This window comes from Sapajus apella, unplaced genomic scaffold (genome assembly GCF_009761245.1).
Source record: "Sapajus apella isolate SASKATOON/1434 unplaced genomic scaffold, GSC_monkey_1.0 scaffold70, whole genome shotgun sequence".
Lineage (NCBI taxonomy): Eukaryota > Metazoa > Chordata > Mammalia > Primates > Cebidae > Sapajus > Sapajus apella.
This window is the reverse complement of record NW_022437010.1, coordinates 7,539,540-7,567,137: the sequence shown is the minus strand read 5'-3', so window position 1 is coordinate 7,567,137 and position 27,598 is coordinate 7,539,540. Positions and strand designations below refer to the sequence as shown.

The following is a 27,598-nucleotide window of genomic DNA, read 5'->3' as shown; positions in this document are numbered from 1 at the left end:
TCCACTATGAATTAGCAAGAATACCTGTGACCCTTGGGGCAGGTGGAGAACAATTTCTAAGCTTTTATTTTAATTTAGTACCCTCTTTTGGAAAAAATTGGTACCGACTGACAGAATGTTCAGAAATAGATCCCAGCAAGACTAATCATTTATGGAAAAAGAAACAGGCATTTTAAAACCTATAAAACTGAGTGAGTTGTGTGTGAGACTGAATGAGAATATAATATATTCTTATATTCAAATATATATAAAATTCACAAGTCATAAAAGTAGAGACTGTCAGATCTGGCTACATAAAAATAAAACTACAAAAACTGCTATATGGCAAAAAAAAAAAAAAAAAAAGAAAAGAAAAGAAAAAAGAAACCCAGAGTTAAAATGTAAGTAACAAACTGAGGGAAATTTTTGTAGCTTATATGAAAGATCAATATACAATGAATTCTTATTGATCATAAAATTTGAAGAACATATGAAAAGATGCTAAAGTTAAGGTCAAAGTCAAGAGTTATTAGGTTTAAAAAGGTTACTAATAATTACACACATTAAGTTCCAGGCACTATAAGAATTAACTCATAGAGATGCATATATAAGAATGATCATTATAGAGTTAAAAAATGAAAACAAATGTTTAACAATAAAAAAGCTGGTAAAATATATTTTGATATAGTCTGATATTGAAATATATGTTGGAACCATTAAAAAAGATCAGGTAGGCCTTTAAGTGTTATCATGGAAAGACACATGCTATATTGTTTGAGGATATTAAAAAATGTACAGAACAATTCCATTTATATTAAAATATACATTAACGTATGCATTAAAAGTCCGAAGGTAAATGCCAACAATTAATAACGGTTATCTCTCAGGTCGTAGATTTGCATAGTGGCCGTTTTATGTAAAGCTTTCACAAAATTCAAATAGTACACAAATATTTTTATTTTAAACAAGTGAGCAGAAATCAGAGAGAAATTCAGATTGGGTAATCTGTGGCCTCCTTGATGGTAGAGTGCATTCCTCTTGTCCCGGGTCTCTGAGTGTCAGTGAAGTGCCCAGCAGGTGATAGTCCTGTTGTGTCTGGGAAGGCTGGAAGGAAGGAGGAGGAAGAGCATGAGAGAGAAAATATTTTCCCCAACCAGGTAACTGGAAATGGAGAAACTTCACAAGGAGCTACAGGGGAGCAGGAGGGGTTGCATCTCAGCGTTCACTGTCCTGGACTCAGCTCCTTGAAGCCTGCGCAGTTGTCATTGCTGCTTTGCCAGGTTCTGGCTGTGAGACCCAGTGACCGCCTCCTTCCCCACTATTTCCCAACCCGGGGTTTGTTGTACCTGATCTTATCCCTCCCCTGCCCTTTGGACTTGACTTTGGACTAATTTGACAACACAGCAGCCCCATTATGAACAGCTAAAGTCTGATGTGATCCATAAGCTAGAGCCTTTGCTGAGCTGTCATCTCTCCACCTCCACCCCTGCCCCAAGAAACTGCAGCTTGGAGTCTCTAGATAAGAAGCCACAGGAGGAACAATGCAAGCAAGCTTTGGGCTCCCTCATTTCATGTCTTGTGAGCAACTTCAACGAGTTAAGAGAAAGTTATCTTGATTGAATCCTAGCCTTGCACAACTCAAAAGGATCAGAAATTGTCAGGCCATGATTTTTCAGATAAAAAACTGAAGCTTAGAAAATGTATATAACTTCCCCTAAGCCCATACAAACTTGCAGGAGTGCCAACACGAGAACCCAATTCTCCCGACCCTGTGGACTCCTGACCTCACACAGGGCTGTTTCCACTCTGCCATGCCATGTCTTTGGCTGCCGTATTTCCAGCTGCAAAGTTCCAGAGCTTCAGGGATGTATAAAGAGTAAACTCTGACACCTTCACTCAAAATAGAGAATTGAAAACAAAAATGCAGCACTGAAAGCTTTTACTGGAATGCCTAGTATTGTCAATGTCAGTAGTATCACAGCGTCATATCATCAATGTGACATTTGTTCATTCATCTATTCATTCATTCATCAAACATTTCTGAGCATGTATATCATTCCAGGCCCTGGAGCAGAAAAAAATAAATAAATAATACCACACAGCAGTAGCAAAGAGGCCATATAAACCAGCAATCATTTTAAGCGTTACATCCTTATTTGATCAGTCTGGTCCTGCCCCTTAGACCCCTGGCCTTTGGTCTTGGCAATCCTTGTATGGAGAATTACTATATAATTGCACAACACTCAATTTACTGAAGACCCTCTAGCAATTCAATTGCAATCAACTCTTGGATGCAAACCCTGCAAATATGGTAGCTGTGTATGGTGGTTGCATGGATTATTTCAAGGATAAAAGGCAGGAAGTTTTCACCTTTGACATTTCACCTGCCACTGGAATATCAGTATCCTTAACATCACTCACAGTAAGTTCTTCCAAGGAAAACAGGATGCACCATCCAGCAGACACCAAGATCCAATCATTTTTGGCTGGGGTACAGTGGTGCCATCTCAGCTCACTGCAACCTCTGCTGCCTGGGTTCAAGTGATTCTCCTGCCTCAGCCCCCTGAGCAGCTGGGATTACAGGTGCCTGCCATCACACCTGGCTGATTTTTGTAGTTTTAGTACAGATTTTTTTTTTTTTTTTTTTTGAGACAGAGTCTTGCTCTGCCGCCAGGCGCCAGGCTGGAGTGCTGTATTGTGATCTCGGCTCCTCACTGTAACCTCTACCTCCCGGGTTCAAGCCATTCTCCTGCCTCAGCCTCCTGAGTAGCTGGGACTACAGGCATGTGCCACCACGCCCAGCTAATTTTTGTATATTTTTAGTAGAGACAGGGTTTCACCATGTTGGCCAGGATGGTCTCGATCTCTTGACCTCGTGATCCACCTGCCTCTGCCTCCCAAAGTGCTGGGATTACAGGAGTGAGCCACCACACCTGGCCATCAAGATCCAATCTTAATACCTAGAACAATTATAGATAATCCCACTGGCTCAGTCAAGATCCAGCAAGTTAATTTTGGTTACAAAGAAAGCATGGCTATGTGTTACTAGACTCTCAAACCATTACATCTTAGAAACAGTATGTCTGAGAATGGGCTTTCTTTGTGTCAGAGTGGCTATCTGTACATGTTTTGAGGAAGCATTTGGGGAAGCCCCAAGGCACAATGCCTTTGGTGTCATGATCACCGACACCATTGACAGTCAGTTATATTGCACATGTAGCTCAGCGTGTGCCAAGGAGCCTGAGTCTCCTGAAGGACAATGTGTATTGAAGCCAAGGACAGAGGGAGGCATCCTACAGCCCCTGAGATCACCTTCAGCACTCTGAAGGGTAATAATCCTCTGCTCCACACAGATTTGCATTATCAAGAGAAGATACAGGCTTCTTGCAGGCTTTTTGAAAATCTGGGTGATAGATTAGTCACTTAAAAAAAGAATATTGAAGGAAGTCCAACATTTAGATGGAAGGACAAGGATACTGAACTTCACATCTTATATAAAATTAACTCGAACTGGACCACAGATCTAAATGGAAAATGTAAACTATAAAACTTTTGGAAGAAATCATAGGAGAAAATGTTTGTGGGTCTTGGTTTAGGCAAAGAATTCCTACGTAAGATATCAAAAGCATGATTCATAAATGAGCAACTGATAAATTGGAGTTCACCAAGTTTAAAAATTTTACTCTGCAAAAGACAAGAGAATAAAAAGAGAAGGTAGATTAGTAGGAATTATTGAAACTCACATGCCTGATGAAAGACTTGTACTCAGAATACAATACAAACTCTCAAAACTCAATAGTAAGTAAACAACCCAGTTAGAAAATGAACAAAAGATCGGAACAGAAATTTTACTAAAAAAGACGTATGATAGCAAGTAAGCACATGAAAAAATGCTCAACATCATTTGTCACTTGGTAAATTCAAATTAAAACCACAATGAGATGCCCCTACACACCTATTTTTTTTTTTTTTTTTTTGAGACGGAGTTTCACTCTTGTTACCCAGGCTGGAGTGCAATGGCACGATCTCGGCTCACCGCAACCTCTGTCTCCTGGGTTCAAGCAATTCTCCTGCCTCAGCCTCCTGAGTAGCTGGGACTACAGGCGTGCGCCACCATGCCCAGCTAATTTTTGTATTTTTAGTAGAGACAGGGTTTCACCATGTTGACCAGGATGATCTCGATCTCTTGACCTCGTGATCCACCCGCCTCGGCCTCCCAAAGTGCTGGGATTACAGGCGTGAGCCACCGCATCCGGCCTCACACCTATTAAATAGAATGGCCAAAATATATTTTTTTAAAACTCATAACATCCAGCATCTTAGCCCATTTTATGTTGCTACAATCAAATACCAGAGACTGGATAATTTGTAAAGAACAGAAATCTATTTCTTACAGTTCTGGAGGATGGGAAGTCTAAGGGCATGGCACTGACATCTGGTGAGAGCCTTCTTGCTGCATTACAAGATAGCAGACGACATCACAGAGAAAGAGGGTCCTACAAGAGAGCCAAACTGGCTTGTATACTACCCTTGTGATAACTAACACATTCCCTTGATAATGCATTAATCCATCAGCCCGTTAATCCATTCATCCATGAAATGATTAATCCATTCATGACAGCAGAGCCCTCACTTCCCAAAGAAGTGAGAGACCAAGTTTCCAACACATGAACTTTTAGAGGACTTTAAAACCATAGCACTAAGTGCTGACGAGACTGCAGAGGAACTGGAGCTCTCATATATTGCTGAGAATGACAGCTGATACAGACCCTGTGGAAAACAATTTAGAAGATTTAAGTTAAACAAAGGCTTACCATATAATTTAGCAATCCTATTCATAGCTAGAGAAATGAAACCAGAAGCTGGGATGGGCCTGGTGTGCATGCCTATAATAACAGCACTTTGGGAGGCCAAGGTAAGAGGATTACTTCAGGCCAGGAGTTTGGAGCTGCAGTGAACTATGATTGCACCACCGCACTCCAGCCTGGGCAATACGGCAAGACTCCATCTTCTTTTAAGAAAAGAAAAATGGAAACAACCCAGTGTCCTTCAAGAAGTGAAGGAAAGAACTGTGGTGCTTCCGTAGAATGGAACACACTACTCAGCAACAAAAAGGAATGAACTGGCCAGGCGCAGTGGCTCATGCCTGTAATCCCAGCACTGTGTGAGGCCAAGGTGGGCAGATCACCTGAGGCCAGGAGTTTGAGACTAGCCTGGACAACATGGTGAAACCCCGTATCTGCTAAAAATACAAAACAGTCTGGCGTGGTGGCGGGCGCCTGCAACGTCAGCTACTCAGAAGGCTGAAGCACAAGAATCGCTTGAACCTGGAAGGTAGAGGTTGCAGTGAGCCAAGATGGGGCCACTGCACTCCAGCTTGGGTGACAGAGCAAGACTCCATCTCAAAAACAAAACAAAAAAAAGAATGAAGGAATGAACTAGTGATATATGCAACAACAAGGATGAAGATCAAATGCATTATACTGAGTGAAATAACTCTGACTTAAAATGTACATATTGTGGCTGGGCACAGTGGCTCATGCCTGTGATCCCAGGACTTTGGGAAGCCAAGGCAGGCAGATCACAAGATCAAGAGACTAAAACCATCCTGGTAAGCATGGTGAAACCCCGTCTGTACTAAAAATACAAAAATTAGCTGGGTGTGTTGGTGTGTGCCTGTAGTCCCAGCTACTTGGGAGGCTAAGGCAGGAGAATCGCTTGAACCTGGGAGGCAGAGGTAGCAGTGAGCAGAGATTGTGCCATTGCACTCCAGCCTGGCAACAGAACAAGACTCCATCTCAAGAAAAAAATTTGCATATTGTATGATTCCGTGATGTGACATTCTGGAAAAGGCAAAAAAATGTAGGTATGTGTCAGAGTCTGTCTGTGTTGCTGTAAGTACTTGCAACTAGGCGATTTATAAAGAAAAGGAGTTTATTTGGCTCACAGCTCCACAAGCTGTACAAGAAGCATGGCATGAGCATCTGCTTCTGGGAAGCCTCAGGCTGCTTCCACTCCAGCAGAAGGCAAAAGGGAGCTGGTGTATGCAGAGGTCACGTGGTGAGAGGAGATGCAAAAGTGAGAGGGGGAGCTGCCAGACTCTTTTTAACAACCAGCTTTCTCTGGAACTAACAGGGCAGAGCTCACTCACCTCCTCCCCCGGGGGAGAATATTCATCTATTCACGAGGAATGCGCCCCTACAACGCAAACATCTCCCGCTAGGCTTCTCCACCCACATTGGGGATCAAATGTCAACGTGAGGTTTGGAGGGTCAGATATTCAGACTATAGCAGTGTGGAAAGTAGATCAGTGGCTGTCAGGGGTAGCGATGGGGAGAGAGTGTGACTACAAAGAGATAATACAGGGAGTTTACCTGGATGACAGGACCATTCTGTTCCTACCTCACATATACTCCCATAGGAGAGCAACAGCAGCCATCAGTAAAGCATCCTTCCTCCCTCCCTATCCCAGGTTAAATTATTAATATCAACCAAGACACTGGGAAGGAAGGAAGTCATGGGCTAAGAGTTTCTTCTGAATAAACGACAACACAATAACAGAACACAGGGCCGAGCTTGGTGGCTAACGCCTGCAATCCCTGCACTTTGGGAGGCCGAGGCAGGTGGATCACAAGGTCAGGAGTTCAAGACCAGTCTGGCCAAAATGGTGAAACTCCGTCTCTACTAAAAATACAAAAATTAGCTGGGTGTGGGGGTGCATGCCTGTAATCCCAGCTACTCAGGAGGCTGAAGCAGAGAAGTGTGTGAAGCTAGGAGGCAGAGGTCGCAGTGAGCTGAAATCATGCCACTGTATTCCAGCCTGGGTGACAGAGCGAGACTCCATCTCAAAAACAAAACAAAACAAAACAAAAAACACAAAAATGTTAGCCAGACATGGTGGCTGGTGCCTGTAATCCCAGCTACTCAGGAGACTGAAGCAGGAGAATCGCTTGAACCCGGGAGGTGGAGGTTGCAGTGAGCCGAGATCATACCACTGCACTCCAGCCTGGGCAACAAGAGCAAATCTCCTTCTAAAAAAAAACAAAACCAAACAAACAAAAAGTCATAGCATATAAGCCAGAGCTGTGGGGTCATGGTATAAAACAGCCATGGAGTCCAGGATTTAACCAGCTGGCGTGTTGCACCTGCCCCACCTCCAATGAGCAGAGCCGAGCGTCACCCAAAGGTTGGAGCACATTCTTTGGACCTCAGCAGTCAGAGTGCCCCATGCTGGAGCATCAGCAGATGAGCTGACAGGGTCCAGTGGGTGCTTCCGAAGCTCGGGTCACCTGGAATAAATAATGGATTTTCCTCCAGATGTGCCCTGAACAGCACCTCTGATATCAAAGTGAAAGATGAGCATGGTCCAGGCATTTGTCAACACTTACGTAACTATACACCCAAAAGAGCAAATTGTGCTGCTGTGTGTACATTTAAAAATAAATACAAAAAAGCTTTAGGGAAAAGCCGAGCTCAAAGTGTAACCAGGGATAAGTTTTAAGCAACAAGTTCACGTCTTTTTATTTATTTGGCCTCAAATGAAAGCAATGAGTGGCAAGAATATACACCACCAAGTTGTTTTCTTCTTTTGTGGATTTCTTACGACAATCAATGGTGCTTCTAACAGAAAATACAAGTCTGCAGAGAGTTAAAAGATGGGGAGGGTGGGTGGTAGGTCCGACCCGTTAGGAGCCACAGCAGGAATTGTCCTGTTTATACATTGCACAACTGTCCTGCCACTGGGGCAGTATCTTCCATGTTTATAAGCTGTTTAAAGAATAAACCCTAACAGTGATGAGCCAAGTAAAATACACACTGGCAACCACAGATGATAACACAACTCCCCTGGGGCTGGCGGGTCCCTGGAGGATCGAGATAGTGCTGGGAAAATTACTAAGCGGTCTGGTTTTCCATGAAGCTTGGGGTGTGAGTGGGTTTATCAAAAGCTCCAGGGTGGTGGTTCCCTGGGCAGGTAGTCACAGTCACAGGAGAGACCTCAGAGAGGTGTTCTCTACAAAAGGACTGGAAGTTAAGGGAACACATTCACATGGCGTCAAACAGCACATTCTGTCTCTGTTGATTGTTATGTTGTCAGAGAACATAAATAATCCGACATACATATTAGCACCACAAATGAGAGAATAGCCAGCAGCTCTCTAGTTTGTTTTGGTCTTCAGGGTTCTCTGAGAGTGCTTAGTCCTTCACTTGCTTACCCAAAGTCAATGCTAGGTTCAGGTATTTTCTATTATTATTAATTTTTTTTGAGTCGGAGTTTCACTCTTGTTGCCCAGATTGGAGTGCAGTGGCATGATCTCAGCTCACCGCAACCTCCGACTCCCAGGTTCAAGTGATTCTCCTGTCTCAGCCTCTCGAGTAGCTAGGACTACAGGCATGCACCACCATGCCCAGCTAATTTTTGTATTTTTAGTAGACGTGGGGTTTCACCATGTTGGCAGGATGGTCTCGATCTCCTAACCTCGTGATCCACCCACCTCGGCCTCCCAAAGCGCTAGGATTACAGGCATGAGCTGGCCAGTTCAGGTATTTCCTAAAGCACTTTCCTATCTCAGAATTTCAATTCCTGAACTTATTAGACAATTGTTCTTCAACTGCTTCAAATGCCAAGAAGTTGTTTATCTCAGGGTGGTCTCCTTCTACCAGTCTCATTATCCTGCAGCAGTCATCCTGGAAAGCAGTTCCAGGAACAGCCTTGCCTGCTGCAAACCTGGCTGTCCCTTGGCCTGCTGGCCCTTGTGACGCTCAGGATGTTCTGCTGGGTACTCACGTTGGCTGTGGGCAGTGTGCACTGTGGCCATCCCTGAGCCCAAAGGTCCAGCAGAGTGGCAGTGTCTGCCCCAGCAGAGGAGGCTTCACCCAGGATCACTCCAAGTTGGGAGGAAATAAAAGTTTCAAGGCAATCATCAATCCCTCCATTGTCCCCTTCCCGGGACCTGAACCCATCTGCTTTCAGTTTGATGAAGGAAGAAGATCATGGAGGTATTTAGATACCAGTCATCTTCGCTGAGGACAAGAAGAGAAAACAAGAGGAGAGGACTGCCACAGAGCCAGAGTTGGCTTCAACACACATTTTTAAATCGCTTCCGTGGGCTGTGACTCTGAAATGTAGCGTGAAAAGCCACCTCCGTAGCACTTTCCAAAAAAAGAAGAAGGGTCCTGGAAAAACTGGCCAGTGTCATGTTGTAATCCCTCCTATGTTTCTACACAAAACAATACTTTCCTCTTCTGCGTTCCTTGAAGAGGACAGTGGGGCGGGCTGGTGGGGACATTCCTGATACGTTTAGTACATGTGCTATTCTAGGCAGGCTTCTGACTTTTGCTTTTTCTCAGACTCTTTTCTATGTAGGCATGAGCTCCTAGCCACTCTCCTCAGCCCCTGCCTCCTGTCATGTCCCTCATTTCCCTGGTGACACTTCTAAAAGCTGTCCCTCAGGTGATGCTTTGCCACTTCAAAATAAAAGATGCACTGCCCTTTGAAAGAGCATCAGAACTTCTCTCGGTATCTGCCCGTCTCCTGGAAAGTACCTGTGGGAATCTATCTACCTTCACCCAGCTGTACTAAGCCCCGTACCAGTGAAAACACCCCATAATTTTATTTTTGAGAAAATTGTAAAAGACATAAAAGCATACCATTAAAATAACATTTGCCGTAAGTTTCTAAAAGACACTTTTCATCAAGTGAAGGAAGTTCCCTTCTAGGTCTAGTTCGCTATTGATATTTTATCTGCAGGGATTGAGATGTTATTAGTTTGGTAAATTACACACATAGAGATTCTAGTGTGGAACTACCTTTGAGAATGGCCTCTTTTGTTCATTTTCATGTATGTATTCATACACTGCTGAATTCCATTTGTTAATATTTTGTTTGGGCTTTTTGCCATTCCATTTATAATCAGGATTGGCAAGTGCTTTCATTTCTTGCATTTTTCTCATCTGGCTTAGAAATTGACAACATCTTTAACACCCCCTTCTTCACATGACCTGGCCAGACATTTCAATCCATCATAAGAAAAATTAAATCTTCATCCCCAAAAACAAAAAGTCAGTAGATAAAATTTAAAATTGATTAGTCACAAAATAGCAATGTAAGAATTATTAGAAAATGAGAAGGTAGATACCAAAAGAAAACAACTGAAAGGAATAGAGGTCGTTGCCTCCAGGGAAGAGAAAAATAGGAAACTGCTTGCTTTTTTTGTTTGTGAAAATTATCCTTTAGGATTACTTTTCTTTTTAAACCAAGAATATAAAACCATGCTCCATTCTTTTAAACTGTTTTATCAAACATGTATTACTTTGACACAAATGAAAGAAAAAATTTAGGTCTCACAGCTCAGACATTTATGGTGCAGAATTTATTTTGAAATTGTGACATCTCTTGGGTTTCATTTCTCCCCCAGGGAACATATAGAGAAGCCATAGTTTGCTTGTTCAAGCTTTTCCCTTCTAGGATATTTTGTACTTTCCTGTCTCTGAAGATATGAGGCTTCTTCCCCTTACCCCTACCCAACTGCATGCCAAAATATTGGCTTTCCACCAAGCAAAGGTTGGAAGACATTTTTAAACCCTTTATTAGAAAACATGCAATAATATTATTTAGATATCCCTTGAAGGACTTCTGGTCTGGTGGAAGAATTCTGGATTCATGCGCTAGTTCTTTTTTGGTACCTGGTTGATGTAAGGCTCTGTGGCTTTGCTTTGATAACTGGTTCAGGACACAGTGGTGGTGGTAGAGGGATCGTTGAGTGGGGTTGCTATTAGGACCCACCCTATACCCAGGCCAGGCCCACCATCAGCTGTTTCATTTCAAGGGTGACCCTGGAGAGGGCAGTATATCTGTCACTTATAGGATAATCAGTTTAAAATAGAATTCAGACTGGTGGAAAGTAACACGAAAACCCATCATGACAAAAGGTGTTATTTGGGAGGTTTTGTTATTGTTGCTTGTACTCAAAACTAAATCCTTTTTCTCCTGTTAAAATAGCTTTAGCTTTGTGAGATTTTTTAAAACGTTGCTGCTGTTTGCATATTTTGTGACTAAGCCTGGAGAACACATTTTTTTCTAAATTAGTTTGTGTATTTAATCAACATTTCTGAGTCACTAGAACAGAATGCTGTTCCCTCCCCTCTGCTGTATTATTGCTATTGATACTTTTATTTTTTTAACAATAGAATGTACCACATTTATTTAAATCAATGACTATGATGATTATATAAAAACAAGAGGAATACTGGCTTGGCACGGTGGCTCACGCCTATAATCCCAGCACTTTGGGGGACGAGGTGGGCAGATCACCTGAAATCAGGAGTTCGAGACCAGCCTGACCAACATGGTGAAACTCCATCTCTACTAAAAATACAAAAACTAACCAGGTGTGGTGGCGTGTGCCTGTCATCCCAACTACTCGGGAGGCTGAAGCAGGAGAATCACTTGAACCCAGGAAGTGAAGGTGGCAGTGAGCCAAGATCGTGCCACTGTACTCCAGCCTGGGCAATAGGGCAAGACTCCATCTTAAAAAAAAAGAAGAAGAATATTTAAATAGAAAAAAGTCATCAAACGGGATGCAACGTTGCTAAATATATACAGATCTATGTGCATATAAAATATTAGAAAGGAACTTGCACACGTTAATAGTTGTTACTTATGTGTTCATGTTGAGTGATCTTTTTATTTCTTTACATTTCTTTTTAAACTTTTCTGTAACATGCCTATTTCCTCCTTTATGACAAAACCTATTTAAAAGATAAACCACAATGTCTGAATCAGGTTATAATAACTAAAACAATCATTCTTTTTTATTCTATTTATTCTTCTTAATGTTTCACCACTTGTGTGGGCTCAGGTCCTCATTCTCATTTTGTTGATAAAATTTAAGAGCTTAAAGCAGTAGCTTTTAGTTTGATGGGTACTTTTCACTGAAAATTGAGGCTGAAAGAGGAAGTTACTACCTTGGAACTTAGGGGAAAATTCTAAAGAACAAGGTATCAGACTTTTAGGATAAATCTGCTTCCTTCTGTTGTTTTTCTTGTTAAACTTTTCTGAGAATTTTAGGCTTAACCTTTTAATTCTGGGAGATGGCTACAGTATTTGGAGGCCGTGACTGAATTCAGGAGTTTGATGCTGGATATTGGGAGGATGGATGATAAGGTTTAGGGGTGATATTGACATTCCAGTTCTAATTCAATTAGAGAAAGGTTGAATATAACATATGTGGCTAAACTATAGTTGATTGAATTAAAGTTTAGCAGGTTGGATCATTTAATTGAAAAAAGATGTGGCAAGTCTCTCTTGCTTATGGTGAGTGTAATAAAGGTAATTATATGGGAAACCTGAGAAAGGAGACTATTGGTAACTTTGTCCATCTGTGGGTGGTAATGGTGATGGTGGGTGCTCGAGGCTTCCTCTTGGAGATGACATTTGCACTGATCTTCAGGGATAGCACAGCAACAGCGGGACTTTCCAAAAAGAATACGTTCAAAGGTAACAGTTATGAAAAGACATCTTCTACTCAGACACAGTGAAAAAGCCGGGTGGGTGCTGCATGGGTCCACCTATTAGAGACCTTGGAGGACAAACAAAGAGATTCTGATGTGGATCTTACAAGGGAAGTTGGAGTTTTTCAAGTAAGAGAGTGATGTTATCAGATTGATTTTTAATGAAGATCTCTGGGGATATTGTATAGAAGTTAGACAAGAACAAGAATACAGGCATACCTTGGAGATAATGTGGGTCGTTGCAGACCACCACAAAGACAGTCACACGCATTTTAAAATTTTCTAGTGCATATAAAAGTTATGTTTACACTATACTGTAGTCTAGTAAGTATTCAGTAGCATTATGTTTAAGAAAATAATGTGCATCATTTCATTAAAAATACTTAATTGCTAAAAACTGCTAGTGATCCTTTGAGCCTTCGGTGAGCTGTGATCTATTTGCTGGTGGAGGGTCTTGCCTCAGTGTTAACAGCTGCTGATTGATCAGGGTGGTAGTTGCCAAAGGCTGGGCCTATGGCAATTTCTTAAAATATGTCAACACGGAAGTTTGCCACTTTGATTGATTCTTCCTTTCATGAAAAATTTCTCTGTAGCATGTAATGTTGTTTGAATCAACTTCTTTCAAACTTCTGTTAATGTTGATATTTTACCTCCTCCCCAAAATTGTGAATGTCCTTAATGGCACCTACAGTGGTGAATGCCTTCCAGAAAAATTTCAATTTACTTTGCCCACATCCATCAGAGAAATCATTATCTGCAGCAGCTATAGCCTTTGGAAATGCATTTCTGAAATAATAAGACTTGGAAGTCAAAATTACTCCTTGATCTATGGGTTGCCAAATGGACGTTGTGTTAGCAAGCATGAAATCACATTAATCTCCTTGTGCATCTCCGTCAAGCTCTTAGGTGACCAAGTGCATTGTTACAGTAGTAATATTTTAAAAGGAATCATCAGAGCAGTAAGTCTCAACACTGGGCTTAAAACATTCAGCAAACCATGTTGTAAACAGACGTGCTGTCCTCCAGGCTTTGTTATTCCATTTATAGAGCACAGGCAGAGTAGATTTAGCATAATTCTTAAGGGCCCTAAGATTTTCAGAATGGTAAATGAGCACTGGCTTCAACTGAAAGTCTCCAGCTACATTAGCCCCTAGCAAGAGAGTCAACCTGTCCTTTGAAGCTATGAAGCCTGGCATTGACTTCTCCTCTGTAGCTATAAAAGTCCTAAATGGCATAGTCCTAAATGGCAAAGTCCTTTTTTCTTCCAGTGGAAGACTGTTTTGTCTGCATTGAAAACCTTCTGTCTAGGGTAGCCTCCTTCATCAATGCTCTGAGCTAGATCTTCTGGATAACTTGCTGCAGCTTCTCCAACAGCACTTGCGCCCTCACCTTGCACTTTACGTTATAGAGATGACTTCTTTCCTCAACTCATGAACCAACCTCTTTGGACTTTTCTTCTGAAGCTTCCTTACCTCTCTCAGCTTCACAGAATTGAAGAGACTTAGAGCCCTGCCCTGGATTAGGCTTTGGCTTAAGGACTTGCTGGGGCTGATTTGATCTTTTAACCAGACCAGTAGAACTTTCTCCATATGAGCAATAAGGCTGTTTTGCTTTCTTATCATTCACATGTTTACCAGGTAGCACTTGTAGTTTCCTTCAGGAACTTTTCCTTTGCATTCACAACTTAGCTAACTGTTTGGCAAAAGGGCCTAGCTTTTGGCCTATTTTGGCTTTTGACATGCTTTCCTCACTAAGCTGAATCATTTCTAGCCTTTGATTTAAAGTGAGAGATGTGTGACACTTCTTTTCACTTGAACACTTAGCAGCCATTGTAGGGTTTTAAATTAGCCTACTTTCAATATTTTTGTGTCTCAGGGACCAGGGAAGCCTGGGGAGAGGAAGAGAGATGAAGGAACACAGTGAGTGGAGCAATCAGAACATACACAGCATTTATCGATTAAATCAATAAATGTCTTTATCTTCTACATGCACACTTCGGCGTGCCCCCAATGACAGTAGTAACCTCACAGATCACCACAGCAGATATCATAATGAAAAAGTCTGAAATATTGCAAGAATTACCAAAATGTGACACAGGAACACAAAGTGAGCACAGCGCTGTTGGAAAAATGGAGCCAATAGATGCTTGATGCAGCATAGCCACAAACCTTCAATTTGTAAAAACAAAACCAAAACACACAATATCCAAAGAGCTCAATAAAATGAGATATGCTTGTATTCTGGTGATGGGACAACAATGACAAGGCTTTAGATGAAAAAAAAAAAGAAAGAAAAGAAAAACACCAGGTGCCAGATTCCTTGATTAAGGCAAGTGGTGGGGAATGGGAGAAAAAAGTGTGAAAGGCTTCTCTGTAACTGATTACATGTGAAGGAACGTCATTCCAGGAAAATGCCTAGGTTTCTGGTTTGGACAATTTGATGCGTGCTCATACCATGATCTATGCTCCTTTGGATATGTGGGTGCCATATGTATTTATCATATGATTCAGGCTTCTTGGTAAGGTTATGTTCACAGGCATTGTTGCTATTAGATGGGAGAAGGCAGAACTGCAGGCATATATTTCACAACCAGCTTTTCCAAACCAGGTCTCATGAAGCACGGGTTTCAGTGAGTATTACCAGATCTCCTGGAGGGGAGAGAAGGTCACAAAACATGAACTGGTCTCCTCTGCTCTTCGAGAGTTACGGTGGAAACTGGCATGTTAAAGGCTCACAGTAAAGATACTGTTATACTTTAACTCAGTTTCCCATGGTTATTAGAGCCGAGAATTTTGGGGAAACTGCCGTAAAGGAGGTCAAACAATCTCAGAGTAGGTTTTGTCATGAAATTGCGGGGCAAGTAGGGTTCTATGATCAAAGAACGGCTGTTGTGTTGGGGCCATAAGAACGAATACAAGCAGTGGTGCGCAAGTAATGTTCACAGGAGGGTCTCGGTGGGATAGCGGCAGAGGCGGGAGGAGGGACGGGAGGAGGAGGGTTGGACAGCAGGGCTGCAGCCTTGCAGGGCGGTTGCAAGGCTCTCTGGATGGCGACAGCACCCCGATCTGCGCCCACATTGTTTCTGCGAGTCTACAGCTGGGCACGAGAAGGCTCAGCACGCATGCACCGCAGTCTGGGCAGTCGCGCTGCCCACAGCACGTAAACAGTAGCCCCACGCAGGCTCGGCTGGACAGGGGCAGAGGCGCCTTCGCCAGGCTCCTCCCTGCGCTGGCCCGCCCCTCAGGAGCACTGACCCTACCAGGAGCCTGGACTCTCCCCAGGGCCCGCCTCCCCGGCAGGGGGCGAGCCGCCTCCACTTCCTGTTTCCGCAGCTGCCCTATCAGGAGCCTGGCGCTCTCCTCAGGGCCCGCCTCCCCAGCAGGGGGCACCGCCTCCACTTCCTGTGTCCGCGCCTGTCACGGGAACCTGGCACCGGTGGGCCTCTGCTCGTGGGTGGCTCTCTCGGAGCTCAACTCCCGCTTGTCTCCGCTTGACCGAGTGCCTGGGCAGGTAAGGGTCCATTCTGTAGCCCATCCGTCTCTGTATGCCGCTCCCCAAATTCAGCGCTGCGCTCTGGCGTGGCAGCCACCAATTACGTGTGGCCATTCGCATTTGCATTTGTTGGTGCGTGGCGACACTGCCAGGTTGGTGGTTACCCTAGCAGGTCGGCCCAGCCCCGGAACGCTTCCATCACGGCCGAAAGCCCTGTGAGGAGGCGCTGCTACGCATTCCCCGCTGTTGCGCCAGCCCCTCTATACCTTCTGCATTTTTCCTCCTTGCTGCAGAGCCCACCGGGTAGGCGCGGGCGATGGCGCAGTACAAGGGCACCATGCGCGAGGCGGGCCGCGCCATGCACCTCCTCAAGAAGCGCGAGAAGCAGCGGGAGCAGATGGAGGTGCTGAAGCAGCGCATCGCCGAGGAGACCATCCTCAAGTCGCAGGTAGATAAGAAGTTCTCCGCGCACTATGACGCCGTGGAGGCCGAGCTGAAGTCCAGCACGGTGGGCCTGGTGACCCTGAACGACATGAAGGCCCGGCAGGAGGCCCTGGTCCGCGAGCGCGAGCGGCAGCTGGCCCAGCGCCAGCAGCAGGAGCAGCAGCGGCTGCAGCAGGAGCGGTTGCGCGAGCAGGAACAGCGACGCGAGCGCAAACGCAAGATCTCCTGCCTGTCCTTCGCGCTCGATGACCTCGATGACCAGGCCGAGGCGGCCGACGCGGCCGAAGCCAGGCGCCCCGGAAACCTGGGCAAGGACCCCGACGTGGACACCAGCTTCCTGCCAGACCGCGACCGCGAGGAGGAGGAGAACCGGCTCCGGGAGGAGCTTCGCCAAGAATGGGAGGCGCAGCGCGAGAAGGTGAAGGACGAGGAGATGGAGGTCACCTTCAGCTACTGGGACGGCTCGGGCCACCGGCGCACGTTGCGCGTGCGCAAGGGCAACACCGTGCAGCAGTTCCTGAAGAAGGCGCTGCAGGGGCTGCGCAAGGACTTCCTGGAGCTGCGCTCGGCCGGCGTGGAGCAGCTCATGTACATCAAGGAAGACCTCATCCTCCCGCACTACCACACCTTCTACGACTTCATCATCGCCAGGGCAAGGGGCAAGAGCGGGCCGCTCTTCAGCTTCGACGTGCACGACGACGTGCGGCTGCTCAGCGACGCCACCATGGAGAAGGATGAGTCGCACGCGGGCAAGGTGGTGCTGCGGAGCTGGTACGAGAAGAACAAGCACATCTTCCCCGCCAGCCGCTGGGAGCCCTATGACCCCGAGAAGAAGTGGGACAAGTACACCATCCGCTAATGCCCACCTGCCAGCGTGGAAACCGGGGGAAGGCACTCATTTCTCTGCTCCGTCACCGTGACCTTGATTCCTTCCCGCCAGTGTAATAAAGACAGAGGGTTCTCGCGATTCACATTAGTTGTTCTGTTTGCCGATGTTACTCTTTCTTTCCTTGCTTGGTTGGTCTTTTCCGTGTATTTCAGTGTTGCTACCTGGATTTGCTGCATTGCTCTGCTGAGCTGTGTTGAAACCATGACTGGGCCCACTGTGAGACAGAAATTAGAATAGGGGGCACATTTTTTACTTAGCGGTATGAGCATGGACTTGGGGGCCACACTGACTGAGTTTGATTCCCGACGCAGCTTCCTCCTTGCTGTGTAGTTTTGGCCAAGCTTATTAAACCCCTGTGCCTCAGTTTAGTCACCTGTAAAAGGAAATAAGAGCACCTACTTCATAAGATTGAAGATTAAGCGAGTTAATATTTGTAAAACACTTAGCACTTAATAAATGTGTTTTGTGGTTATTCTTATGGTTTTGGTTTATTTAAAGGATTGTAGTGACCTAGTTCGGAACCATTTGAGGGCAAAGGTGGACCTGCCCATCACTGGTCCCAGGATCAGCAGTTGCCAGCAGGAGGCGCTCACAGAGGTTGGGGAGCAGCCCCCCTCTGGTGACCTTTAGCTGGGTTGTTTAGCCCCAGAAGTTAGGAGGACAGAGAGCTAATCCAAGTAGCCTGCAGGGTCAGTATCACTTTTTTTTCTTTTGCTCCAATATGGCTCCACAGGGCAGAGTTACAGATCCTGTCTTTATTGAAAATGTTTGTATTTTATTCATTGTGAATCATTTATGTTAATTTTGATTTCTTAAAATATTGTGTTCAAATATTATTGGATTACTGAGTGGCATTTCCTTCCCCTTAACCTTAATGACCAAGGTGGATGCCTCACTCATCTTACCCCAGTCCCAGACCTGAGTGTAGGAGGGACATTAGAGTTCTTGCCTCAGCCCTTAAGCAGGTACCTGTAGCTTAAGCAAGCCTATTTCTCTGCTTCAAAAAAGTCTAGAGGTAAGTTGGCCAGAGCATCAAGGACCCAGGCTGCTTTTACCTTGTTTCATCATATGTGTCTTCCATATCCATGGTTACTTCATAATCCAAGATGGCAGCTCCAGCTTTAACCACCACATTTACATCCAGGAAAACAAAGGTAAGGGGAGAAAGAAAGTTCAAAAGACTTAAAACAGCTGTCTCTCAAGGAAGAGTCCTATAAACCAACAAACACTATATTGGTTGCCAGAACTTGTTTACCTGACCACACCTAGCTGCACGGGAAGCTGGGAGATACAGTCCTTATCTGGGAAGCCAAGTTCTATTACTATGGGAAAAAATGGACAGCAGAAATCAGGGGATAAACACAATTTCTGATGTAGTCTATCCCTTTCACTACAAAAATATCCAAGTGTATCCTTTCCCCACACATAGCACACTCAATCCTAATGCAGAGAAGACCACCACAGGGGCCCAGTAGTTACATATGGGGTAACATGCAGTCCTCTCCTTCAAGTCTGAATGTGGCCCTTTGTCATCCAGCTACTTATAAACTAAAGAATAAGCAAGCTGTCCTCTCAGGTACCTGATATGCAGTGGTCTAACAAACAAACAAAAACATTAGCAAAAGGGAATGCAAAGGACCAGCAAGAGCCAGTTCTCTGGCCACTGTCAAATTCTACTGGGAGGAATTGCAAAGACTCTGTCTGCCTTGGAGGTATCATCCCTTGTTTGCACTGGGTCCACTGTCTGGGAGGAACTCCCCAGTTCATTGCCTCTCAAACCCTGGCTTTGCCCTCCTGAGGTCCTCCATGACCACATCCAAGCCCCATTTGGCAGGGCTGCAGATTTTTTGCTGCCTGCTTCCTGCTGATGCAGATTTGGGGAACAGAAATTGCTTTCATAGGTTTTTCAGTCTAGACTAGTGGGCTTTTTGGTAAATCAATTCTCTCAAAAACTTAGATGGATTTCTAGTCAGTTCCATGTACAATGAATTAATCCCAGCCAAAGTTATTTTCTAGACATGATAAGTATGAAACTCTGGTTTTTACTTCCTGGCTTTTGAGCTCTGTCCATCCCACTCCCTAAACTTAATGAGGGATACCTTAAAACAATAGAATGGGGTGGGAGGATGACCCCATTAGTGTCCTCTCCAGCTTTACATGGTACCCAGCATCAATCTTATCTCCTGCTAAGGCTGTGCCTTTGAAGCCACTAATGGTAACTTAGGTTGGGCATAGTAAAGCATTTTACTTTTTATTCCAATCCCCCCAGATTGTTGGCACCATTTGTCTGATAAAGAAATTGAGTCTCAATGGGCCTAAGTCACTGGAATGGGGTCATATAATTTTGGAAGTGGGAATTTGTTGTATAATAAGAACTATATTTGGTCTTTGTCCTAGGTTCCTGGTACAGGGCTCCTAAACCCCTTGGAATTTTCCTGAGTGATAGGAGTGTCTTTTGATATTCATAACAAACCCCTTCCAATGTCACCTGTGTTTACCCTAACGAGGTGACTTCGGGTGGGGCCCCTAGTTAGCTTCAGAATGGGCATGCCCACCAGAAAAAGCAGTGACTAAAGGATTGGAACTTTCAGCCCCACCCACCAACCTCCAGGACAGTTGGGGTGGGAGTGGGAGTCTGGAGGTTACACTCTACAAAGACTCTTGAACAACATGATAGGATGAGCTCCCAGGTAGTGAATGCATCTTTGTGCAGGGAGGGTGGCACCTTAACTCCGCAAAGGATCAAAGCTTCTACACTCAGGACCCTTCTGGACCTTGCCCTGTGTACCTCTTCATCTACAGCCTTTGTAATATCTGTAAAATAAAGCAGGAAATGTAAGTTGTTTCCCTGAGCTCTGACAGCTGCTCTGGCAAGTACCATCATGGAAACTCCCAATTAATAGCCAGTGGATCAGAAGTACAGGAGGCTCAGACACAACTGGTGTAGGAAGCAAAGGCAGTCTTGCATGACTGAGCCCTTCATTTGTGGAATTGAAGCTATCTTCAGGGGGTTAACAGGAATTCTGGACAGAAATATAGTTATAATAAGCATTAATCAGACTGCAATTTGACCCACTTCCTTGTAACCAAAAGTCATTAGATACTGACCACGCATATCCCCATTGTTCCTATAGATAAGATTTCTGAGGTTAGAATCCTAAAGCTTTTATTGCTTAAGATGTCTTTCAGATCCTGAATCCCAGCAAAGCACCTGAGGCCAGCCAGTTTGAACACTCCCACAAAGGAATGGAATCAGCATGAGAATAACATTTCTTCTTTTCCCTGTCCCGTGATTTCAACTTGCTCTCTTTGACCAATCAACAGTCTCCACACTTTAGCCCACCAAAAAACCCAAAAAAATCCTAGCCCCAAGCTCCCTGGAGAGATGGATGTGAGGTTTCCTCTTTTCTGTTTGTTCGGCAGCTCAACAGTTAAATCTCTCTGCTGCAACCTGGTGTCTCAGCATATTGACGCCACCACACACATCAGGCAGAGGGCCTATTATGGACACAGGATCTGATGCTAGCATCAGGGAGGGAGTGTCAGAATTGAACTGAATTGTAGGACACCCAGTCGGTGTCAGAGAATTGATCAGAGTAGGAAAAAACCCACACATCTGGCGTCAGAAGTGTTCTGTGTAAGAGTGCAGTCACAGTCTTTTCTCAGAGACCTGAACCCAAATCTGTTTGTCTTTAGCATCACGGTTTGTAACTCCACGTCTATTCACTGTCGTTAAGCACACACATTGTCTAAAGATACAGTGCTACAGGCTCCTGAGAAAAGCAGCTGTCTCCTTTTCTCCCTCTCACTTCCAGTCCCCCAAAGGTAACTACGTTTCAATAGATCTTCTAGAAATTTACCTCTGCACTTCTAAACAACATGTGTATCTTGCTACTACTTGAGTTTTCAGTTTTAGGCATTTACCTTTGGACTTCCTGTTGTAGATGATAAGAACTTGGCACTCTTTCTTCCCTCCATTTCTCTGTCAACCCTACCACACATATGAACACTATCCACCACCCATCCCTCCAGCATAAGTAAAAAGTAATTTTGATTAGGTTAATATTCGTGTGTTTGCAATATTATGATCATACACATGCTGCATAGTGTATTATAAACAACCTTTTGTCATTTCTGGAATTAATAATTTTATTGTTTTTTGATTGACTTTTCATATTATTATTAAATAACCCTCATACTTCCTAACAACTGTTTTAATCTCCTCTCAGAATTAGCCCTTAGCATATTAATCATTCGAATTTTAAAAATTCCAGTGCCCTGGCATGGTGGCTCAGGCCTGTAATCTCATCACTTTGGTAGGCCAAGGCAGGTGGATCACAAGGTCAGAAGTTCGAGACCAGTCTGGCCAACATAGTGAAACTTCATCTCTACTAAAAATACAAAAATTTAGCCGGATGTGGTGGCACGTGCCGCTACTCGGGAGGCTGAGGCAAGAGAATTGCTTGAACCCAGGAGGCAGAGGTTGCAGTGAGCTGAGATCACGCCACTGCACTCCAGCCTGGGCAACAGTGCGAGTCTTCATCTCAAAAAAAAAAAAAAAAAAAATTCCTAGTCCGCTGGTTTCAACATTCCTGCCATATCTGACTTGTTCAAGCTCTTTACACTGTTGCCTTTTAGTATGCCTTATAATGTTTTAATTGAAAACCAGACATGATGTACTGGATAAAAGAAACTGCTGTAAGTAGGCCTTCAGTGATGTGGAGGTAAGATGCGGGGGAGGAGAAGCCCTCTCTAGCCCTACGGTTAGGTCTCGGTTTTTTTTAGTGAGTTTGTATCTTTAGCCCATGAGAGTCAGACAGTCTCCCTCTCCATCCCCCACCCCATCGACATTTGGGTGGAATAGGATGACTTCCTTCTCCCCCGTGGGAGGCTAGAGCTGGCTGGACTTGGATACAGTTGTCCCCTCTTATTATCAGTTTTGTTTTTCACAGTTAACTACCCAGAGTCTGAAAATATTAAATAGAAACTTTCAGAATAAATAATTAGAAAGCTTTCTATTTTAAACCCTTTGAGTAAACATGATGCAATCTCTTGGCATCCCACACCGTCCTGCCTGAGATGTGAATCCTCTTTTTGTCTGGCATCTCATCACTTGTAGATTCTACTCTCCTATGATTCACTGAGAAGCCACCTCAGTAATCAGATCAGCTGTCACAGTATTGCTATGCTATGTGCAAGGAGCCATTTTTACTTCATAATGGCACCAACGGGTAAGGGGGTGATGCTGGCAATTTGGATATGCCAACGAGAAGCCATCAAGTATTTCCTTTAAGTGAAAGGTCGAAAGTTCTCCATTAAGATAAACAATCAGGCCGGGTTGCGGTGGCTCCCACTTATAATCCCAGCACTTTAAGAGGCTGAGGCAGGCAGCTCACCTGAGGTCAGGAGTTCAAGACCAGCCTGGCCAACATGGTGAAACCATGGCTCTACTAAACATACAAAAAAATTAGCCACGTGTGGTGGCAGTCACCTGTAATCCCAGCTACTCAGGAGGCTGAGACAGAAAAATCATTTGAACCCAGGAGGCAGAGGTTGCAGTGAGCTGAGGTCACCCCACTGTACTCCAGCCTGGGTGACAGGGCAAGACTCCATCTCAAAAAAAAAAAAAAAAAAACAACCAAACTCATATGCTGAGGTTTCTAATTTCTGTAGTAAGAATGAATCTTCTATTCGTGAAATTGTGACAAAGGAAAAGGAAATTTATGCTACTTTTGCTATTGTACCTTGAACTGCAAAAATTACGGCCACAGTGCAAGGGCTTAGTTAAGATGGTCAATAAAAATTTAGTCAATAAAAATAGCCAGTGGTCTTCATAAATTTGGGGCAGAGACTATTTCTTACAAAGGGTTATAACCTACAGGCTGGGAAGTGAGCCTACAGCCAAAACCCAACGCAGGCACTTTGCGGGAAGAAAGCATGGAACAGGAATTTGCATTGAAGGGGTTGGCTAAGTCTACACATTCAACAGGTTATAGGAGGAGCTGTGAATATTCATGAAGGGGATCTTACATGTTCATGTTCAATTGCGGGTGGAGATTTAACATTTAGACACATTACAATTAGGTATATATGAAAAGATAAAGCAGGGACATGACGGCACTCAGGGGGACATGACGGCACTCAGCGTGCAGCCTCTGTAAACCAGTCAGAACCAGCCTGTGGTCAGTGGTCTGTTATCAGGAGAAAGTTACTGAAATCAGTCTCTTGTCCAATCACAGCTAGTTACGGTTTGTGGAACAGGGGTTGGGGTCAGTTGGTCAGTGCCTGGCAGTGAATGGGCTGCAATTGCTTCAATATCTCAAGGCCAGTTCTTGTTCAGCTGCTAGAGAAAAAGAAAACCCATGTGGCAGTTAGAACAGAGTTTATTCTTTAAGTGTAGTGGTGTGTGACTTAATCCTTGCCTGGCATGGCCTGCGGTCCTGTTTATAATTTGGTCCTGCCTCAGCCTCCCAAGTAGCTGGGATTATAGGTGCCCACCACCACGCCCAGCTAAGTTTTTGTGTTTTTAGTAGAGACAGGGTTTCGCCATGTTGGCCAAGCTGGTCTTGAATTCCTGACCTCAGGTGGTCTGCCCACCTCAGCCTCCCAAATTTCTGGGATTACAGGTGAGAGGTGTGAACCACTTTGTCCGGACTGAGTCACCACGCCCAGCCTTGATCTCTGTTTTAACATTAATGCTTGTGAGTTGTGTCTAAACCACAAAAGCAAAGGAGCATAATGAGGCCTATCTGGCCTCTTATCCTGCCATGGCCAGAAACTCAGCTTTTCAGGTTTTCTGGGGTCCTTTTGGTCAAGAGGGGTCCATTCAGTTGGTTGGGGGGCTTAGAAATATTTTTAGTTCTCAATGGAAAAGGCATTAAGTTTGTGGGTGGGGGACATGAACAGGAACATGTTCCGATCGATGGCCATCAGGCATCCACTGGGGGTCTCAGAACATATCCCTTAAAGGTAAGAGGAGACTACTGTATTTCCCTTCCCCCGGGTCAGGTCGGCTCTTATACTACCCCAGCAGGTTAGGCTCTGGTTATTTAGCTTCTCCTGAGGGCAAGCTGTGTTAAGAACAGAATGCTCGGAACTCCCATAAGTGTGCCTCTCCCACTACTGCGTCCTCTGGAGCTTTTTGCTGTCAGACTTGGGCACACTGAGCTTTCGTCAATTCACCAATTATAGTTCAGGTTTCCCTTCCCTGGCACTGGTTCCTGGGGTTTCTGCTGGCAGGATTCTGCTACGGTAAGCTGTAACTTTCTGTATCCACCTGCTTCTCCGATCCCTGGGGACGGCAGTTTGCCCTGTGACTTGACTTCTCTGATGGATCCAAAAAGAGCTGTTGCTGTTTCCGTTTATTGAGCCTTTTGCTTGTTGTTAGGACAGAGTGGTGACTTCTAAGCTCCTTACATGCTGGGCTGGAAATCAGAAATACCCTCCTCTTAATATTTACAAGCATTGAGCATTCGAATAATTTCAGCTGCTTGAAAACAGAGCCCACTCCAGCCTGGTTGTTTTCTGTTGTGCAGGCGGCATTCTGGAACCCCTTCACCGTTCTCCTGAGATTTCCCTCGACTTCTCTCATATGGTGAATTACATTATGTCCTATACCTTGGGCTGTTCGTCATATCTTAGTCTTTAATTTCTTTTCTCTCTCTCTCTTTTTTTTTTCAGATGGTTTTTAAGATGCTGTTCAGGGAGTTTGTGAGTTTGCCCCATGTTCAGCCAAGGAATAGTAGCTCAGAAGTTCCTCTTCATTCACTCTTCAGAGAACTCAGCTTCGGCCAAGTACGCAGAACTCCTGCCCCACAGGGAGGACTGTGGGTTTAGCTGGGCTCCCTTTATCTCCGCGTTAAGTTTCTGGCTAGTCTGCCTCTATTGGTATCACACCCAGTTGTTAGTCTCCACTAATTGCTAGTTCATTGCTCTGTTTTCAATAATGACCTGGGGACTTAAATTGCTCAGCAGTCTAATCCAATTAAAGTAGAGCCCCTCGGCAAGGGCGGTGTGTGATGAGTCTTGAAACTGGCTCCCACGCTTTCCTTGGCAGAAACTGCGCTATGGAGCAACAGCAGGAGAGGCAAGAAGTTGGGGACCTGGCAGCCCCACCTGGGTCCTCTTTACCAAGAAGGAGCTGCGTGTGTATGGGAGTGGAGAACGGGTGCCAAGACAGCCCAGTACAGATCTGTGACCCACAGCTGGGGGCGGGGGAATGTTTACCAGTATTCACCAGCTACCAAATCTACCTGGAATAGCTCTTTCACCTCCAGAAGCTGGAAGAGATGGGAGCTGCCAAGCCCACCAGAACAGTTCTCCCCCAGCACAGCGCTGGAGGGAATGGGGGACTGCATTTTTACCAGTCCCACCCAGATCCTTTCTCTGTAGGGGTGGGAAAACAGGCTCTACTACCTGGCTGCCACCACCATCCAGTATAGGATTTCTGCTGCTTGGAGCTCTGGGAAGTGGATCTACCAATATCCAATGCCGGTGGAATCCACTGGGAGTAGCCCTTCTCCCCAGAGGAGCTGGGAGAGATAGGAGCTGCCACTTAGCTTTCAAATTCCTTGGAGTAGCTCCTCTGCAACACAAAGCTATGGTGATGAGAGGCACCCCTTGGCTCAATGCGTATTTTCCCGCTGTTCTTACTGTGTTCCCGTACGTTTGCTGAATTCATGCTTTGTTGTAAGCTCTTTGATCAATCTCCTGAGATTCTGGCTGATCAGATTTTGCTAACTTTGATTAGCTATTAAGCTAATCAAAGTTAGCAAAATCTGGAAGGGAGATTTCCCTTCTGGAAGGGAGCTTTCTCCAAGTTCCTCACACTGCTGCTCTGCTCCAAGATATGTTTTTAAGTAGGAAAAAAAAGTCTGCTAGGAAAAGCAATGCATACAATGTGCCACTATTTGCAAAAGAGGACAGAGGGAGAATGATACATATGTTTGCTCATATTATGCTTGGAATATCTCTGAAAGGATATACAAGATTTTGGAAACCACTGTCTGGTTCTAGGGAGTGGGATGGGATGACTAGGAGATAGGCATACAAAGAGACTTCCCGCAGTATATCCACATGCACCTTTTGAATTGTGAACCATGCAATGTGTTACCCAATAGAATATAACACTATAATTAAAATTTGAACTGATGTTTGATTTTTTTGAGATGGAGCCTCACCCTATTGCCCAGGCTGGAGTGCAGTGGCACATCTCGGCTTACTACAACCTCCACCTCCTGGGTTCAAGCGATTCTCCTGCCTCAGCCTACCAAGTAGCTGGGGCTACAGGCACATGCCACCACACCAGCTAATTTTTTGTATTTTTAGTAGAGACAGGATTTCACCATGTTAGCCAGGAAGGTCTCTATCTCTGACCTCGTGATCCATCTGCCTCTGCCTCCCAAAGTGCTGGGATTACAGGTGTGAGCCACCGCGCCTGGCCTGAACTGAATTTTTTTAAAACCACAAAAAGCTTTCTAAGTATTCTAAGAGCTTGATTTTCAAGGAGGAGATTGAGGACTTCAAGAGATACTGGCAGATTATTTTTAATGTTTTTGAATTTTTTTTAAGACGGAGTTTCACTCTTGTTGCCCAGGCTGGAGTGCAATGGCGTGATCTCAGCTCACCGCAACCTCCGCCTCCTGGGTTCAAGTGATTCTCCTTGCCTCAGCCTCCCAAGTAGCTGGGATTATGGGCATGTGCCACCACACCTGGTTAATTTTGTATTTTTAGTAGAGATGGTGTTTCTCCATGTTGGTCAGGCTAATCTCAAACTCCCAATGTCAGGTGATCTGCCTGCCTCAGCCTCCCGAAGTGCTGGAATTATAGGGGTGAGCCACCATGCCGGGTCATATTTTTTATTATTTTTAAGTGGGCAAATAGGAGAATAATTAATATAATAAAATAGAATCAGACCAATATAATACTCAGATCATTCACAGAATAAAATGGAATACTTAAATAAAGAGACCGTCCCAACTGTCAGATCAGGTGTAACCTCACCACAGTTTGCCCTTGAGGGAGAAGACCTTGTGAGTTAAAGCTATGAGCTTTATATAAGTTCCAGTCAATTTGCATGACTTAGATGATGAATACCTGATTGAATTTTAGAATAAACATTTATTCGACCCATGACATGGTTAGTTTTGGTCCATTTCCTCTGAGAAAGCTCCCTGACCCATGTGAGTTTGCCCACATGCTCGACAACAAACTTCAAAATCAACATACTAGGCCAGGTGCGGTGGCTCAAGTCTGTAATCCCAGCACTGTGGGAGGCCGAGGCGG

At 44.6% G+C, this 27,598-nt stretch overlaps 1 protein-coding gene and 1 long non-coding RNA gene across 3 annotated transcripts; one reads left to right on the top strand and one right to left on the bottom strand.

The window, feature by feature from the left end:
• Positions 1-918: 918 nt before the first annotated feature.
• On the bottom strand, positions 919-18,685 carry LOC116531334. Of its 2 annotated transcripts, none has more exons than XR_004260376.1 (2): positions 18,370-18,685; positions 919-1,083 (listed from the first exon to the last, which is right to left on the bottom strand). It is a non-coding gene; the product is annotated as an uncharacterized LOC116531334 (long non-coding RNA). The 2 variants fall into 2 exon arrangements; XR_004260377.1 differs by lacking the exon at positions 18,370-18,685 and adding an exon at positions 4,374-4,405.
• FAM50B (family with sequence similarity 50 member B) lies at positions 15,833-17,792 on the top strand. The gene is made up of 2 exons (XM_032250058.1): positions 15,833-15,999; positions 16,275-17,792. The coding sequence occupies exon 2, from the start codon at positions 16,298-16,300 to the stop codon at positions 17,282-17,284; it is 987 nt and encodes a 328-aa protein (XP_032105949.1). The 5' UTR covers positions 15,833-15,999; positions 16,275-16,297; the 3' UTR covers positions 17,285-17,792.
• Positions 18,686-27,598: the final 8,913 nt, after the last annotated feature.

Bases quoted from the DNA above. Each gene is read 5' to 3' on its own strand.
- FAM50B (XM_032250058.1), top strand. From the start codon at position 16,298: ATGGCGCAGTACAAGGGCACCATGCGCGAGGCGGGCCGCGCCATGCAC.